This window comes from Bemisia tabaci, chromosome 7, assembly GCF_918797505.1.
Source record: "Bemisia tabaci chromosome 7, PGI_BMITA_v3".
Lineage (NCBI taxonomy): Eukaryota > Metazoa > Arthropoda > Insecta > Hemiptera > Aleyrodidae > Bemisia > Bemisia tabaci.
Genome location: NC_092799.1, coordinates 6,516,967 through 6,533,615, shown reverse-complemented (window position 1 = coordinate 6,533,615; position 16,649 = coordinate 6,516,967). Strand labels below are relative to the sequence as shown.

Below are 16,649 nucleotides of genomic sequence, written 5' to 3'. Positions count from 1 at the left end.
AGCTTTTCCAATGTGCGTGCGAAAAAAATAAGTTTGCGGTTTTTTAAATTTTATACAACCCAAATGATAACATTCTTTTGTTAATTTACGGTCTTTAACAGTGATAACGTCATAGCAGTAGTTTATAAAATTAAATTTTCTCTTCTCACAACTCAAAGCATGTAAAGTATGAATGAAAGACCAGCCAGTCCTCAGCTTTACAGTCTGGGGTGGCCTTAAATTCCATTCGATTTGTCATCTTATCCCGGAAAATACTTCAACTATCAGGATGAAGATTCTGAAAAGTAACTTCGTAAGTTTCCTTTTTTTGACCAATGTTCACCTGCTTCAATTCACTCAAGGATCTCAATCGCCTGAGCAAGGATGTGGATGTTCTTCAACGAGTCGAGGCACCTCAGATTTCCCTGAAACGAGTGAAGACTCATGCGCTTCGACAACTTTCAAAAATTCATTGCAAGATTTCAATGCCTTGGGCAAGTATCTCAAGCCTAAAGAGGCAACTATGGTTTTTCCCGATATGGTGCTGATACAGAAAGGCACTTTTGTCATGGGCTCCGACTCGCCGATTATCCCGGCTGATGGAGAAGGACCTGCCCGGGAAGTCACAGTAGATGGCTTTTTACTCGACAAGTATGAAACTAGTAACTCTGAATTTTCAGCTTTTGTTGAAGCAACAGGCCATGTAACAGAAGCTGAGAAATTTGGGGATTCATTCGTCTTTGATCCTCTAATTTCAGAGAAAGTGAAGGAGGGGATTTCCCAGGCAGTGGCGGCAGCTCCATGGTGGTTACCTGTCAAAGGAGCTTCTTGGAAACATCCTGAAGGATTAGATTCTAATATTGATGGTAAGCGGTCCATTTAGAAATCTCAGTTGTTATCGAAGATAGTTAAAGTGATATCTCGCCCTTTATTCACTCGCCACCAGGAGAAGTTGGTACTGAAAGTGGCATGGTTCTTTCAACTACAGAGAATATTGACAAATATATCTCAGGAGCTTGAAGTATCATTCTTCCAATCTAAAGATTTATTGATTAGTAACAAGGTGGTGAAATGGTGCAGGGTCCACACCATTTCGTTGGGAAAACAAAGCCAAAAATTTAAATTAGAGTCAAAAATTTTGAGCTCTAATGAGTAATTACCAGTACAAAATTGACTCTAATTAAAATTTTTGAACTTTTCGGCTTTTTTCCCCCTGCGAAATGGTGTGGACCCAGCACCAATTCACCATCTTCATACTTACAGTTCGGGCCATTTTTTATTATTTTTTTTCATTCATGTAAGTTTAGCTAAAAGACAAAGGAGTGAGATGAGTATATATCAAATCCATGGTTGAAAGAATGGAAGTTAGGAAATTTTGATTTCAGTAACAGACTCATGAACACTGCTCCATTCAAACTACTTATAAAGAATATCAACGGTGAAAGTCGGCAATCACATAACTCGGTTTGCGACGTCGCAGACTTCCTGTCATACTTTATTTTTTAAACCGAAAACTACTCATTGGTAATTCTTTAAAACTTCCGTGATTTTTCTTCTATGTGCGAGGAAAATTCTGCAAAAACTTCAAGGGATCATGTCCATTTGTTCTCCTTTAAAAAAATAACATAGTTGCGGAGATTTTCAGACACCGCAAACGAGTTATGTGATTGCCGACTTGCACCGTCGATATGCATCATCAAGCCCCTACTTACTTCTTTCTTTCAGTGATAAATTAAATGCATATTGATACGCCCATATAAGCATCAACGCAGTCGATCAGTTCTAATAATAGACGAGTGATGAGTTCTGATGGTTTTTAGTTTCATGTTCTGACTATGTATGTTTCTCTTATTGCTAAACCTTTTTACATCATAGTGGAGAAATCTTTGAGACGTAAGGAAGGACAATCACATTCCAGTTTGTCAACAAGTGTGGAATGGACTTTTATTCCACCGGCTTTATCAGTGTAAAATTTTAGCTTATGAATGTTCCAAAACTCAAGAGATAAGTATCGGATCGGTTACCAGAATTTTGGTAATATTTTCTACTTCTTTGGTACTAAGCTCAAACAAGCTGAAGAAGTCACTATTTTGGACCATTGTTCAAAAAAATTTTGATAAGCAGACACAATTTTCAGTCTCTAATCGGAAGGAATCCTGTTAAGATTCCTTATATTTAAACCTCTACACATTTGCTGTAACTGACTGCTCAGGATAGTGTCTCTTTTATCCATTGTTTTCATTCTGAATGAGTCAAATTCTCTCTTTTTTCCAGACCGAATGAATCATCCTGTTATTCATGTGTCGTGGAACGATGCTGTAAAATTTTGCAAATGGAAAGGCAAAAGGTTACCTACCGAAGCAGAATGGGAGTTTGCCTGTCGAACATCCCTCAAAAACAGATTATTTCCATGGGGAAGCAATATAATGCCCAAAGGTGAACACCGGTGAGTTGATCTCCATCTCTCTCTTTACATATTTGTAAGGAGGGAATTGATTTTTTGCTATGTTGCAAACTTCCTGTCATGCTCTATTTTTTCTATGGAAAACTGGTCCAAATAGTTTCTCGAAAACTTCTTCATGTTTCTTCTGTATTAGCAGAATATTCTGTATTTATTTCAAGCTATAAAGTTGGCTTGTTTTTCTTTGAAAAGATAAAATAGGAGCGGAAATTTTGAACCACTGCAATGGAGGTACAAGGTTTCGCATTTTGGCCATCAGTATGCTACTTTTGAAATGTGCGCTAAATTGTGCACAAATTTATGCGTGAAATAAAACACAGCACAAACCCATGAAAAGTCGGGTAGAAAATTTTTGTTAAAAAATCTGGAGAATTTTATCATTAAAACAGTAATTTTTCACACTCACCTCATTTGCCTCCATCTTGCAACAATACCTGACCATCTGAATGAAGATTCCAGGAAATAATAACGTTGGAAAGGAAAATCAAGAACTTTAAGCACATTGTGAAAAGCACCAGTTAAAATTGTTCTTCTTTCATTCTTATCGGTAAATCATTGATTTAAAAAATTCGAACTTTTTCATTCAGGTTTGAATCTTTCGTGCTCAAATTTTTTTTCCACTGGCCTATAGACATTCTAAATGACTCATTATTTTAAAATATTTTTTTTTTCGCCATTTATTGAATTGGCTTGTTAAAATGAACTTGATTTTATGAAAAGCCAGAACCACAATTCCTAAAGATTCTGTCATAACAGGGGTTTTTAATCATGTAAGATCTCTTGGATCCTGTCTGAATCTAAATCTTAGGAAACTCATTTATAGGATCCGTCAAGAATTGAAAGAGGAAAATTATTCGCTCTTTCCTTCAAACTAAAACCTGAAATTTAACAGTTTAAGGGATTGAACAGCCCCATCAAAAAATGGCACTTTACTGTCCATTTCATACCCAGTGATTCTTTTGTTCACCTGACTGTGATATGTAGGTTTTAGCTTCTGTTCCTTTTTCAAAATATCTACTCTCTTCATCTGGTTGATAATAGGGTTGGCAAGACCCTGAAATACATATATTTTTCAAATCATCTAATTACACTTTGTTCACCCATATTTTCTTTGTTTATTGTTGTTTTTATCCTTAAATGAATGTTATTATACTGTTTCACTCTTGTCTGTCTCCGTCCTGTGCAGAATGAATATTTGGCAAGGCGAGTTTCCTCTCAACAATACCAAAGATGATGGATTTTTGGCGACTGCTCCTGTCGATTCATTCCTCCAGAATGACATCGGGCTGTACAACATGGTCGGAAATGTTTGGGAGTGGACCTCAGATTGGTGGAGCACCTCCCACTTGCGAGACCCTTTGATCAATCCTGTAAGTTTCTGATTTGTCTCCAATTATATTTCTCTGCTTCGTGCTACTTTTGCGAGGAAGAATATTCAGAGTTTTGGTACGCACAAGCTACAGAAAAAGTTTCTCAACCTTCAAAAAATCAAAATCAGAATAATGATAAAATTGCTTGGAAGAAATAATTGGGAACATTTCAAGCCGTAGTCTTGCGCCTAAAAATTTGGCTTTAGCATCTATAAAATAAGAGAAGCTGGGCCATTGTGGTGATTAAAAAAATCCATGCACCTCATCAGGTTTTTCAAATTTGCAGAAGCCCTAATGCATTCGCAAAAAGTTAATTTGGCTATCAAAAATTGTAGACGACTCCTAAAAACTGGGCTTTTCTGCCAAGGTGGATCTCAAAATTTCGGGGAAAAGCAGAACACTGAATTTTTTAAAAGCTCTTTGCAGTGGTTAAAAGAAGTATAAGATGTCAGGGGACACCAGTTTTTGGTTCTGAATCCAAAATCAGCTGCCCGAGTCTTTTTAGAGTTTTATATTTAAAGCAGATTTGCCGGATTCAACCAGAATATGTTACCGAATTGCATTTCTTGTTGCATGATTCCCTGCTCAGTTTACTGCTTCGAAAGTAAAAAATTAGAGAAAATTAGGCAATGTCCGTTGTTGGCAGGCCGATTTTCATGTATACGATCAAATCATGAGCCAAATTTTTTTTATTTAGTCGTTTAAAAAAACGCACAAACATTTATTCATGGTTGGAAATAGAAATTCGGTTGCTTGGCCAAAATTTCTATCATTCTGTGCCTTTTAAAAGTTAAGGAGCTTTTTCTAGTTAGCAATCATCAATTTTAAGGGTGAATTCTTCAAATGACTAATGAGTAGCACTAAGTATCTGAATGCCATCAATACTAAAATCCGTAAACCTGGTGCGTGTTTTACACCTCCAAAATTGCACAGCTTCAGGAATGTGAGAAAATTATCTCTAGGGGCATGCAGTGCTTCATATTTAATATCCAAGAAAAATGTGCTCAAGTAAATCATTTCATGATGTAGAAGTTTTTAATTTTCACCTGTTTTTCCCGATTTTTCCTCTTGTAATTTTCTCATGTGCAATGGCCATTTCGATCGAATTATGATCATCAACAGGCAACCAAAATACGCACTTGTGAGGCACACAAACGTGGTCATTTTGTTAAAACCCACACGACACTTGAATTTTCCGGACTCAAAGTCTAATTTGAGGTTTGGTTTTGCAACTTGCACTTGACCATAGCCAACGAAACTTGGGTCCAGTAGGTTTGTCAAGTCGTGTTGCTTTTGAAAAAAAAAATAATTTCATTTTGGTGTTATTTTGAGAAGATCTTGAATTCAGGAATTTATTCTGCAATATTTTTTATGAAGTGGCACCGTTACTTTTGTTGTGGTTTTTCATTTCATCTTGATTAGGTGCTTGGCTATTATACTTCATTTTGTTTGTTTGGTTGTTTTTGGTAAGTGTGTATTTGTGAATTTGAGTTTGTGTTATTTTCTTTGAAGGGGTGTTTTTTTTTTTGCTTTTGCACTCTTTGCTTGCCTCTTTCTTTCACATTGTGCTTTATTCTCTGGTAATACTGTTGCACTCATCAAGAATCATCTTCGCATTGGAATGTAACCGCCTCCCTATGGTTTGGATTGTTTTGAACATTTGCTATGGTATGTTTCAGTTTTTTATTCACTTAATCCGATTTATAATACATACTGTCATGCTCAGAATAAATGCTGTATGTTGATTCAAATGTTGTCAAATTTTTCTTGATAAAATAATGATTTTTGAGGAATGACATGAATATTTTTCTTTGAAATTTTCAGATACTTTAGATGAAATTGCAAGAATAATAATCTGTAAAATTGAAAGAAAAATGTTCACAAGCCTCTCAGAAAATTTGCATTTTACCAAAAGAAATTTGGCAATGGCTGATGGTTCATATTGCGTTCTTCCTACGCAGAGCAGATAAGCTGTACAGAAGTTATGTAATGGTTTAGGACAAGGGAAATCTAACGGTGTCTATGTATTAGTGTGTTATTAGAAAAGAAGGCTAAATCTAGTGTTTTGCAACACTTCCTAAAACGGATGTCTGAAAATGTCATTTTGAAAATTTGATCCATATATCGAGCAAAAGGAAATTTTCCTCAAAGAAATCAACAATTACATTTTTTATTTTTTTAGAGTTCGCTAGATTGTTATTTTTCCTTTTCATATTTTTTTCTCAAACTAAAAATGAAAGAGATTTATGTTTGTAATTCGTAAATTATTCCCAAGTAAACCAGTCATTCTCAAATAGACTCAAAAGCTGGAAATGAAAATATGTGAAATATGGTAAAGACCATTTTAATCAATTCACTGTAAAATATGAAAGTGTTCAATTCATTGCTTACATTATTACTCAATTTTAATTTTAAATTGGGTCAATTTTTACAGTTTTTACTGTTTTTCTTGAACTTCATTTTCTTGTCTAAGTCTTTTTGAGGATGACCGATTCAACTGTGTTTTGATGATCCCATCAATGAGGGCTACTAAGCATAATTGTACTTTAATTGAATTTTAAGAGGCTGTGCACCTTTATGTCTGTACTATTTTATTCTGAGGTTATCAGGGAAGATATAATATCATTCACACATAAATATTTGTAAAAATTTAACTCTATATTGACAAAATGAGGTAATGAGAAAAGAAACACTAAGAAGTAGCCCGAACTGTATGTAATGTAACATATGTAAATGGTGTGGACCTAGCACCATTTCTCCACCTTGTTACAAAATGAGGTACTATTATGACTGAAAAGCATCAGTTTTTGAAGCTATCCGAAAAATCTCCTTATTAAAAGGGCCATACGTGCCCGGGGAGGATGGCTGTAAAATTGTTGCACCAACGTCATTCAATGAAAATACTGATGTGGCAATGTTTTTGCAACAATACTGCGCCGGTAGGTTACATTTACAACTCTGATTAGTCTAAATCTTCACCAAAAAAGTTAATTGATAATAAATAAAAGTACATACAGGTTGTCATTTTACTCCTTTTTTTTCTTTTCAGCAAGGACCTCCATCAGGCACTGATAAAGTAAAAAAGGGAGGCTCTTACATGTGTCATAAGAAGTACTGTTACCGATATCGATGCGGGGCTCGGAGTCAAAACACTCCAGACAGCTCAGCCAGCAATCTTGGGTTCCGATGTGCGAAATCGGTTACCTCATAATTTAAGTCAACCTCTCCATCTGTAGATTGAATCTACATCCTTAATTATCGGCTGTGATTTAAATCCATCTCTGTGTACGATGCAATCATTCCATAATTTGACTACCTTTCCTTGACAGAGATCAAAGCCGGGTAGTCTGGTTTGTGGGAAATTCAACTTAGAAAATGCGTTGTCATGATCGATTTTTTTGCAAATGATAAAATTAGATTTAAGTTCGAGTCATGACTGTAGTTTGTAAGGAAAAGATTTAAGGCATTATAAAATGTAAATGCACCTATGAAAAGGGACCTAATCATCTGAGATACAATTTTCCACAACTTTTTGTAAATGCACTGAAAAGAAAATCAGGAAATTTTGGCGGCAGTTTTACCCTGAAATCTCAACAATTGAAGGATATATTAGTCCTAAAGTTCCAAGACAAAAGTTCTTTGGTTTTAGAAAATTGTGGTTTTAGTGTTGGTAACAATTTAAGGAAACGATAAGGTCCTTTTTCATACATTTGGTTATCATGTAGCATTTTCTCTATCATGAAGGCTTTCTTGTCATGAAATTAATCAAAAAGACCATTATATGAGACAGGGGATTTTTCCAAAGATTTTTCAGTTCGCCACAAAACTTTTCTTAGAAACGTTGATCCCTTTTTTAGACACAGTGAAATATTTCTATGGAAACAAACAAAGCCACCTCTTTTTTGAGAAGCAAAGCCTCTTTTGCTGAGCAAAAAAATTCAATTTTATCAGAGGTATTGCTTTTATGTAAAAAAAAATGTGAACTACTTTTTACATATACAAAATTTATCAGAGTCAGTGTTGCGTTAAAATACATCATTCTACAAATTTATCAAAAGCGCTGTGTACTGTTCCTTTTTGAAAGATCATTTTAGAAGGTGTAGAAATTTTCCCCCTTTACTTTAATACAGTTTTCTTCGATTTTTTTTTATAAAGCTGTGATTTTTTCTGCATGAAAAGCTCATTTTTATGCATTTTGTGATTTTTTTTAAAGCAAAATCTTCATTTCCAAAGACAAATTGAATGTGATGCCCCTCTGATGTCATTTTTCTCCTCAACGAAGTACCTTAATCATTTGCATATTAATAACTAAGTAGAAGTAGGCGTGAAATTTTGGAATTTTCTCGTAAGCAATGTGTTCACAATGAAATAGTAAATTTTATTAAACCATTTTTCGTCCAATACTTAATTTTAATTCATAGAAGAGGAAAATTGTGATTCACGAGTACCTTAAAAGTTTTTGAAGGGAGTGTTACAAGCTCCATCTAACAACTAATTTAGCTTCAAAAGTCCGTCTATATGTAGTATTTCATTCTATTCATATAAATATGTTTTTAATCTAATTTGAAGTTTGCTCCTCCTGCTGGGTACACATCAGTCTCATGGAAAATGGCCTTATATTGGCCCTCCTGTAAAATACCTGTATTTAGACCTTTCTGAGAAATATTATTTTCTTTAACTTTCAGAAATTCTGATATTTTAACGAAATCGTTCAACAAGCCTTTCATACCTTTGATCCAAGTTTTTGTATTTTCTTAGCAAATATCGATATTTTTCTTTGTATCTACTTTTATATACACTTTACTGAACTTTGTTATGGCACCATAAAACATTTTTAATTGTTTCTAAAATGTCTTTTCATTCATAGCCACCTAAACCATATTCTCGTACCCATCAAGGTAATTGAATCGACGTATGCGAAAACGTCCGTTGTCCAATACAGGGTTTCATAATTGCGGTGGATTTCTTTTGTCCCACGACACTTATGAATAGAATCTATCTCTTTTGTAAACGGTTAATTACACCTACGGGATTTTTTTTAAAATTGTTATACATTCCTAACGTCTTAAACCATCTTGTGTCGTTAAGTTACAACGAAATTGTCCACTCCAATTCTGAAACACTGTCTTGGACATCGGACGATTTCGCATACGTCGATTCAATTTTAAATACCTCAAAGGGCTGTAATACTGCTGTGCTAAAGAAAACGCTGCGTGAAATTTCAAAAGTTGCTAAACTTCCCCCGATAAAATTTGTATTTTCTGATGTGAATAATGAAAATTGTTCCTTGAAATTCGCACGTACTTAAAGTCAAATGTCAAGTTAAGTTCTCTGAATAATAAAAAGAAAAATATTTTCAGTTTCCCTGAAATTCGTTTTTTATGATAGGTGCTCGTTCAAGTATCACGTAACGCACTTAGGGGGGGGGGGAGAAAGGTTTGAGTCAGCGTTACGGTGCGTTACAAGAAAGGGTGGGAGGAGGGAGAGTCAAGCCTAGCGTTACGTAACAAATCCAAGCTGGGAAAAATGTACGGAAAAACTTTGAAAAATACGTGCAAAAAATTGTAAATCCCGTCCTTCACGAACGAATGTTTTCAAATCTTTTTTGAGATTGGAGGGGGGGGGGGGGTCATGTCACTGTTACGTAATTCAAAAGGGAGATTGTAGGGCTACGTTACGGGTGCGTTACAAAGGGAAGGGAGGTAAAAAAATTCGGGAAAAGTTGGACGGTCCCAAAGATGCTTTGGTAATGTCTGAAAACTCATAAGTTCTTCCTTAGTACGACAAAATATTCCTGACGGCTCCGTTGTCAGTAGGGAATTTGCTTCTCCTCTCATTTTTGCTTAGTGTTCGATTGATGAGCGACACAGCCACAATCAACGTTGCATTAGATCGCACGGCTTGTTGCGTGCCTCAAAAATGAAGGAGTTTTATCTTCAGTGCACACTCACTGCGGTGAGGGAGGGGCCGGGTCCCTGCTCTGCCATGCTAAGGAAGAACGCCGTATGCACATTCGAGAGTTGCCAACTTTCCCCGGATAAAACACGTATTTTGGAGGAAAGTTATGCATTTTTTCCCTTGAAATGCTCATATGTTGTAGATGAAAGTGCGGACAAAATTGTCTGAAAAATTAGAAGAAAAATATCAGCAACATTCCTAGTAAATTCGTAAAGTCAGAGGCTTACAGCAAAGTCTAGACGACGTACTTCTTTCGCTCATCCCGCACTTGCGCCCACAGTATTGTTCTCCCACGAATGCATGAAACCTTTTGATCATTTTTTTCGGCTGAGAATTTCCCTCGCTTTATTTCCATATTGAGTTTGTTTGCGTTTGTCTCATTCGTAATGGCGCTTCAAGCACTACGTGAATAACACAACCGAGGGTAGGAGAGATGTGTTCGGGCCTCTTTTTTAACTTTTCTTCCGAATCTGAGCGACACCTCATTGGCAGCATATAGCAAGGCATTAAAAACTCACGCTTCGCGTCATTGCGCCTTCAATTTTTTAGATGCAGCACGGACGTCCATCAAGTACGAATAGTTGTATCTCTGCGCCGTCGTTAACGCGCATCCTTTCCCTCGCTTTATTTCCATATCGTGTTTGTTTGCGTTTGTCTTATTCGTAATGGTGCTTCAAGCACTACGTGAGTAACACAACCGAGGGTAGGAGAGATGTGTTCGGGTCTCTTTTTTAACTTTTCTTCCGAATCGGAGCGACACCTCATTGGCAGCATACAGCAGGGCATTGAGAACTCACGCTTCGCGTCATCGCGCCTTCAATTTTTTAGATACAGCGCGGACGTCCATCAAGTACGAATAGTTGTATCTCTGCGCCGTCGTTAACGCTCATCCTTTCCCTCGCTTTATTTCCATATTGTGTTTGTTTCCGTTTGTCTTATTTGTAATGTTGGTTTAAACTAGAGCAGAGCATTGGGAGTTTGCGACTCACACCATCGCGTCTTACATTTTTCATATGCAATGTGGACATCCATCTTACGAGAATAGTTGTATCGCGTTTACACTTTAGATGTCTCTAACTTTTGAATTTCGAAATCAATTAAGGCTAAGTTTGCCCGAGATATGCTATGATATGTCCAAATCAATAGTCATTTTGAAAAGGAAGAAATATGTTTAAAGGTCTCTCAAGAGGTCTATAAAGTGTGCTTATGTCTAAAAATCAAACCGGTTATCGCTTCTACGCAATGCCCAACGTTCTCAATGCCCTGTTATATGCTGCCAATGAGGTGTCGCTCAGAATCGGGAGGAAAGTTAAAAAAGAGGCCCGAACACATCTCTCCTACCTTCGGTTGTGTTATTCACGTAGTGCTTGAAGCACCATTACAAATAAGACAAACGCAAACAAACACAATATGGAAATAAAGCGAAGGAAAGGATGCGCGTTAACGACGGCGCAGAGATACAACTATTCGTACTTGGTGGACGTCCGTGCTGCATCTGAAAAATTGAAGGCGCGATGACGCGAAGCGTGAGTTCTCAATGCCCTGCTATATGCTGTAAATGAGGTGTCGCTCAGATTCGGAAGTAAAGTTAAAAAGAGGCCCGAATACGTCTTCCTTGTCGTCGGCTGTGTTCGCACTCTTTCTTTCTTCTTCTTTCAGGTTCTTGCCTGATTCTTTTTTAGGATGGATTTTTAGACCCACGACTTAAGCTCGTGTAATCCGCAGCACTGACACGGTTCTTATGGAAATAATGGTGCTTGGACGCGTCTAGTGGCTTTAATTTTTTTTGTTTTCTTTAATTTCAGAAGTCTGTCGGTCACTTCAATACGTTCAATTTTGCAATTTTTACTCTGGGCGATTAATAAACTTTGAACCTGAAAATAGCCTAAACTTGTGCTGCTTTGCCAAAATTTTCTGAACCCCTCTCCACGAAGGGGATGCCCCATCAGGAAATATCACATTACTCCCCTTTAACTAGCCAAGGGTCTACGACCTCCGATGCGAGCCAGTCCGACCCTGTCCCATAACCTGTTTTCCAGACTCTTTACCTCATTTACATCATTAAACATTGCACTTCTACGAATCATCCTTCTCACAGACCTGGTGACTAATATCATCAGCTTGATTCTGTTTAGGCGCGCTCGGCTCACGAATGGACGTGTGAATTTTTTCTTATTGGTCGCTGATTTTCCAAAAGCGTAATTGCCTAGTAGTACACGAAAATCACTCCGGTCGTATTCAGTTTGACGTCGGATCTAAAGTATCATACGGAATGATCCGAAAGTCTCGCAGTGCCCAGCACCAGGCATCACTCCTGTAACTTTCAAACAACTTGAGGTGGAAGCTTTAAATCTCTCGAGTGCTCCCAAAATTTTAGGGGTGCTACTGTGAAAAGGGGAAAAATCTCAGAGATTAAAGGGACAGTGGCAATATTGCAAGTTGGCAACACTGTTTTTCCTCCGTTTAAATCCATTGAAAATATCGATTGCGCGCGAGGGTATGGATTCGATCGACATGAATGGATCGAAAAATGAAAACGTGAACCAATCGACCTACGATTCCGTCGACGAAATTCGATCAATTCACGGGCTTGTCGATCGACTCACGGGTTTGTCGACCGACTCACGGGTTTGTCGATCGACTCACGGGTTTGTCGATCGATTCACAGGTTTGTCGATCGACGCACGTTTTCATTTTTCGATCCATTTATGTCCATCGAATCGACACGGGTGTTTTTAAATTAAATGTCGATCGAATCGGTGCCGATTGATTCATGTCGATCGAATCGACACCGGTTTTTTTAATCATTTGTCGATCGAATCCATACCCTCCGATTGCGGGATGGTGCGGACTTCTTGATCGACCTGCGTGAAGTTGTTTATTGAAGTACCGAAAGTAAAAGCTTCCATCATTTCCGAGATACCACTGGAGGGTCCCTTTTCTCTGAGTTTACATTTAACCGTGACGTCAGAAGTTAAGCATTAAAATGGAGATAGTGCATTTCAATTTAAATACGTTCATTTCAGATAAATTCCAACCACTTCTTGGCCGGCGATTTTTTGCCTTTGCGAGAGAAAACCTCGGCGGGTGATTTTCCACAGGCCGGCGCGTAATCATGGCACGACTTGCATGAATCAGGCTCGTAACTCTCGATTGCGTCTCAATCTAGATCAATCGCTTTTCCGTCTGCTACGTCTTGTCTTGACGGGAGGAATGCTCCCATCAAGCCACCCTGCACCGCACAGTAGATCCAATCAACCGCAGAGGTCGGACATGAAATATTTGACCTGAACTGCAAATTTCGATGTTAATTCCAGGGTTGCCAAGGTCAAAGAATACCGGGAAAACCGGGAAACGTCAGGGAATTTTAAAAATTCAGGGAAAACCGGGAAATGTCAGGAAAAATGACGAATATGTCGAAAATGTGAGGGAAAATTTATTAAATCTCCTTTATTTGTGCTCTAAAATGGATTTAAGGTTTCGAACCACAAATTCTGCCGGAAGAATATTTTCAATTATGTCTTCTCAACCATTTGCCGTAGCTTCAATTGTCAGGGAATTTCACAAAAATGTGTTAGGGAAATCGGGGAAATGTCAGGGAATTTAATTTTCCAAATTCTGTGGCAACCCTGCAATTCCGTCTTGTGATACATTTTGAGGGGTGCTTCCAGAAGAAAATCGAACCAAGGAAACCGATAGAACCTCTTTCAAAACCTCGAAGTTTTTAATAAATACTTTGTACGACGCAGCCTGAGACAATGGTAACAAGAGAGAAACAAGAGGGGAAAACGGAAAACCGTTCTGAAATACAATAATAAAACATCCGAGACGTTTCGACTCAAAACTGAGTCATTTTCAGGCGGAAAATAAATTAAAAATATCGACGAAAGGGTCGACGGAGGTCTCGGGGTTTTTCATCGATATTTTTAATATTTAATTTATTTTCCGACTGAAAATGACTCCGTTTTGAGTCGCAACTTCTCGGGTGTTTAATTTTTGTATTTTAGCATTGTATCCGTTTTCTCCTTGTTTTTCTCTTTTTCTGTATAAACGGAGTCATAAGCTATTAAAGATTCCATTTTGTCCGACCTCTCCCATCGACTCGATCCACGGTGCGCCGCACAGTGGATTGAATCAATCAGTGATGTCGGACACGAAATTTTTGACTCGAATTGCAAATTTGGATGTTTATTTCGTCACATTTTAAATTTCAAGGGGTGCTACCAGCAGAAAATTTCACGAGGAAACCAACGGAACCACTTTTAGAACCCCAGGATTTTTTATGAACGGAGTTATAAGTGTTTAAAGTTTCCAAATTTTGTCCGACCTCTCCCATCGACTCGATCCACGGTGCGCTGGCCGGCAAGCTTCTCATCCGGTGGAAATTCGCACCCACTCCCTGCGTTATTTCGTCGCTCCTCTGACATAAGGGCGTAGATGAATTCCCACGTGATCTCTGTTCTCCGTAAAACACTATGCTTTCCAGGGCTCATCTGGGAATATAGATACGCCCATGATAGATCCTCAGAGACCGCAACTGTCCGTGTCGTTGCCAGTTTTTCCGCGTGGATCAGGAGACATTTTTTTGATTAGTTGATTAACCAATCAATCGATTATTAAATGATTAAAAATGCAGATTTAAATGGGATTGAAGCGGAAATGTCAAGGTGCTCAATCCCCCAAGATTTGTGGTTTGAAAGAGAGCAGTGGAGGTTAGGAGTCGTAGAGCGCGAGAAAGTGCTGTAAAGCGAATTACACGTATGTAAAAATGCAGTAATCGATTAGTAATATGGTGCCCAAACATTTCGACAAAGTTAATCGATTAATGTGCATATTTTGAAACGGTGAATTTTCAAAATGAGGACCTGTACCCTGCGACCCCTGTACCTAAGGTGTCTATCAGCATCAGCTCAGCGCTTGTGAGGACAACGAGAATCAAAGATCATGTGGGCCGAACATACTCAATGAGAATTCAAAAAATGTTGGATTTGAATCATTAACTTTTTCCCCATTTTTCATGCTTGCACGAACTGAGGAATCCGAGGGGTTGTTTTTCTTAGTATAGCGTTTAAGTCTCTTTGCTCATGTATGACCATTGCTCATTGATGACGTCAGGATGAATTTAAATCTTGAATTTGTTGTATATTAACAAAAATCATGGAATCCGAATGGTTGTTTTTCCTAGCACGGCGTTTAAGTCTCTCGGTCTATGTACATAATTGTACAAGTTACGCCTCGTTGGCGAAATTTCCCGGTCTGCGGGATCAAATTGTTTGCTCCTTTGGCCATCCTCGCTACTTTATCTATGCATTGGGCAGCCAGCTCACGGACTGGCCGGTCATCAGTCTGGAAACTTCGCAAACGGCGAAAAATGGGGTTTTTTTGGTTTATGCGCTCTTAATCCACTTTTCCGCCAAAATCGACCCTCAGATATATGTTTAGGTCAGTATTAGGCATGAAAAGAGACTAGAAATGATCAAATTATGATGTATTCCGCAAAATATAGGCAGTCAATGGAGCTATAATCGTATAGTTGAGGATATTCAGCTAAGGTGGGCCCAAAAACAACCATTATCGACACGCCTCCTTTAAACGTTTCGAATTTTCTTTTTATACTGGTCTGGTCATCATGAAACTCAAAGAAGACCTTAATGAATCAACAGGGTTGGATGTAGGGGTGCAACAAGTTCTTAGCCTTCCCTAATTGGTAATTTGCCTTCCCCAAAATTTGATATATTCTGCAATCACTATATACGCTTTTACATATGTAGAACAACGTGCCCCTGATAGTTTCCTTTCCCAACGTGCTCTTGATAGTTTCCTTTCCCAAAAGCAGCGTGCATGAAAGGTTACTGGCATAAAAAACAATGCTGTCTCATAGTTCTCTTCTCAAAATCAATCGAGATGAGTGAAAAAAGGGGGAAAAAAGGCTTCTCCGATTCCCACGCGAGCGGCCATGCAATCATGATTGCGTGATCGAGAACCCTCGGCACCCCTGATTGGATATCAATCTGGAAAACGCAGACACGAGGGAGATTTTTTGAAGGTATCTATCAAAACCTGAAAACGTTTGAATAATCAAGATTTCTTCAAAAACTTACGTACGGAAAGAACGTGAGATCCCTTTCCTATAGATGATTTAAAGGTGTTGGATTTCTCCCGTCATTTCATGATTTGTGTTCATGACACTCATAACTGAGCGCTATTCTGCCGTGGTGAGGAAAAAAAACCGTATGAACATTCGAGAGTTTTCGAATTGCCTTCAAAAAATGTTTGTTTTTGAGGGAGGTTATGAATATTTTTCCTTGAAATTTTCAGTACCTTTGGATAAAATTGCGAAAAAAATTATCTGCAAAATTGGATGAAAAATATTGACAAATTTTACCGAAAATTCGTGATTTACCAAAGGGAATTTGGCAACGCTTGAAGGTTCATACGGCGTTTTTCCTCAGCACGGGAGTATTGAAATGGCAATTTATCTAATTCGTCGCTTCCCGGACGAAGGAACGTAACTTCATTCCAAGGTTGCAAAATTGCCCAAGAAATTCAATTTTTTATAAGAATGTACCTGTTCAATTTTCGTCCAAAATTTGCCTGATTTTTACATGGAATCAAAAGAAAAATCGGTAGAATTCCCAGTTAGAAATGCCCGAAATTCTCCTCGTAAAATTACGATTTGCGAAGGGAAATTTGGCAACGCTGAAATTTAGTTACGTTCTTTCGTTGGGGAAACGACGAATTGTGAAATTGGTTCCTTTATACTGCCGTGCCAAGGAAAAACGCCGTATAAACCTCCAGGCGTTGCCGAATTTCCTTTGATGAAACGCGAATTTTCAGGTAAACTTATGAATATTTCTCTCCCAATTTTTCAGATAATTTTG

At 37.9% G+C, this 16,649-nt stretch overlaps 1 protein-coding gene across 1 annotated transcript; it reads left to right on the top strand.

Moving 5' to 3' along the window:
* Window positions 1-10: 10 nt before the first annotated feature.
* LOC109032695 (formylglycine-generating enzyme) lies at window positions 11-8,653 on the top strand. The gene is made up of 4 exons (XM_019044953.2): window positions 11-845; window positions 2,254-2,425; window positions 3,627-3,810; window positions 6,860-8,653. The coding sequence occupies exons 1-4, from the start codon at window positions 173-175 to the stop codon at window positions 7,019-7,021; spliced, it is 1,191 nt and encodes a 396-aa protein (XP_018900498.2). The 5' UTR covers window positions 11-172; the 3' UTR covers window positions 7,022-8,653.
* The last annotated feature ends 7,996 nt before the right edge of the window (window positions 8,654-16,649 follow it).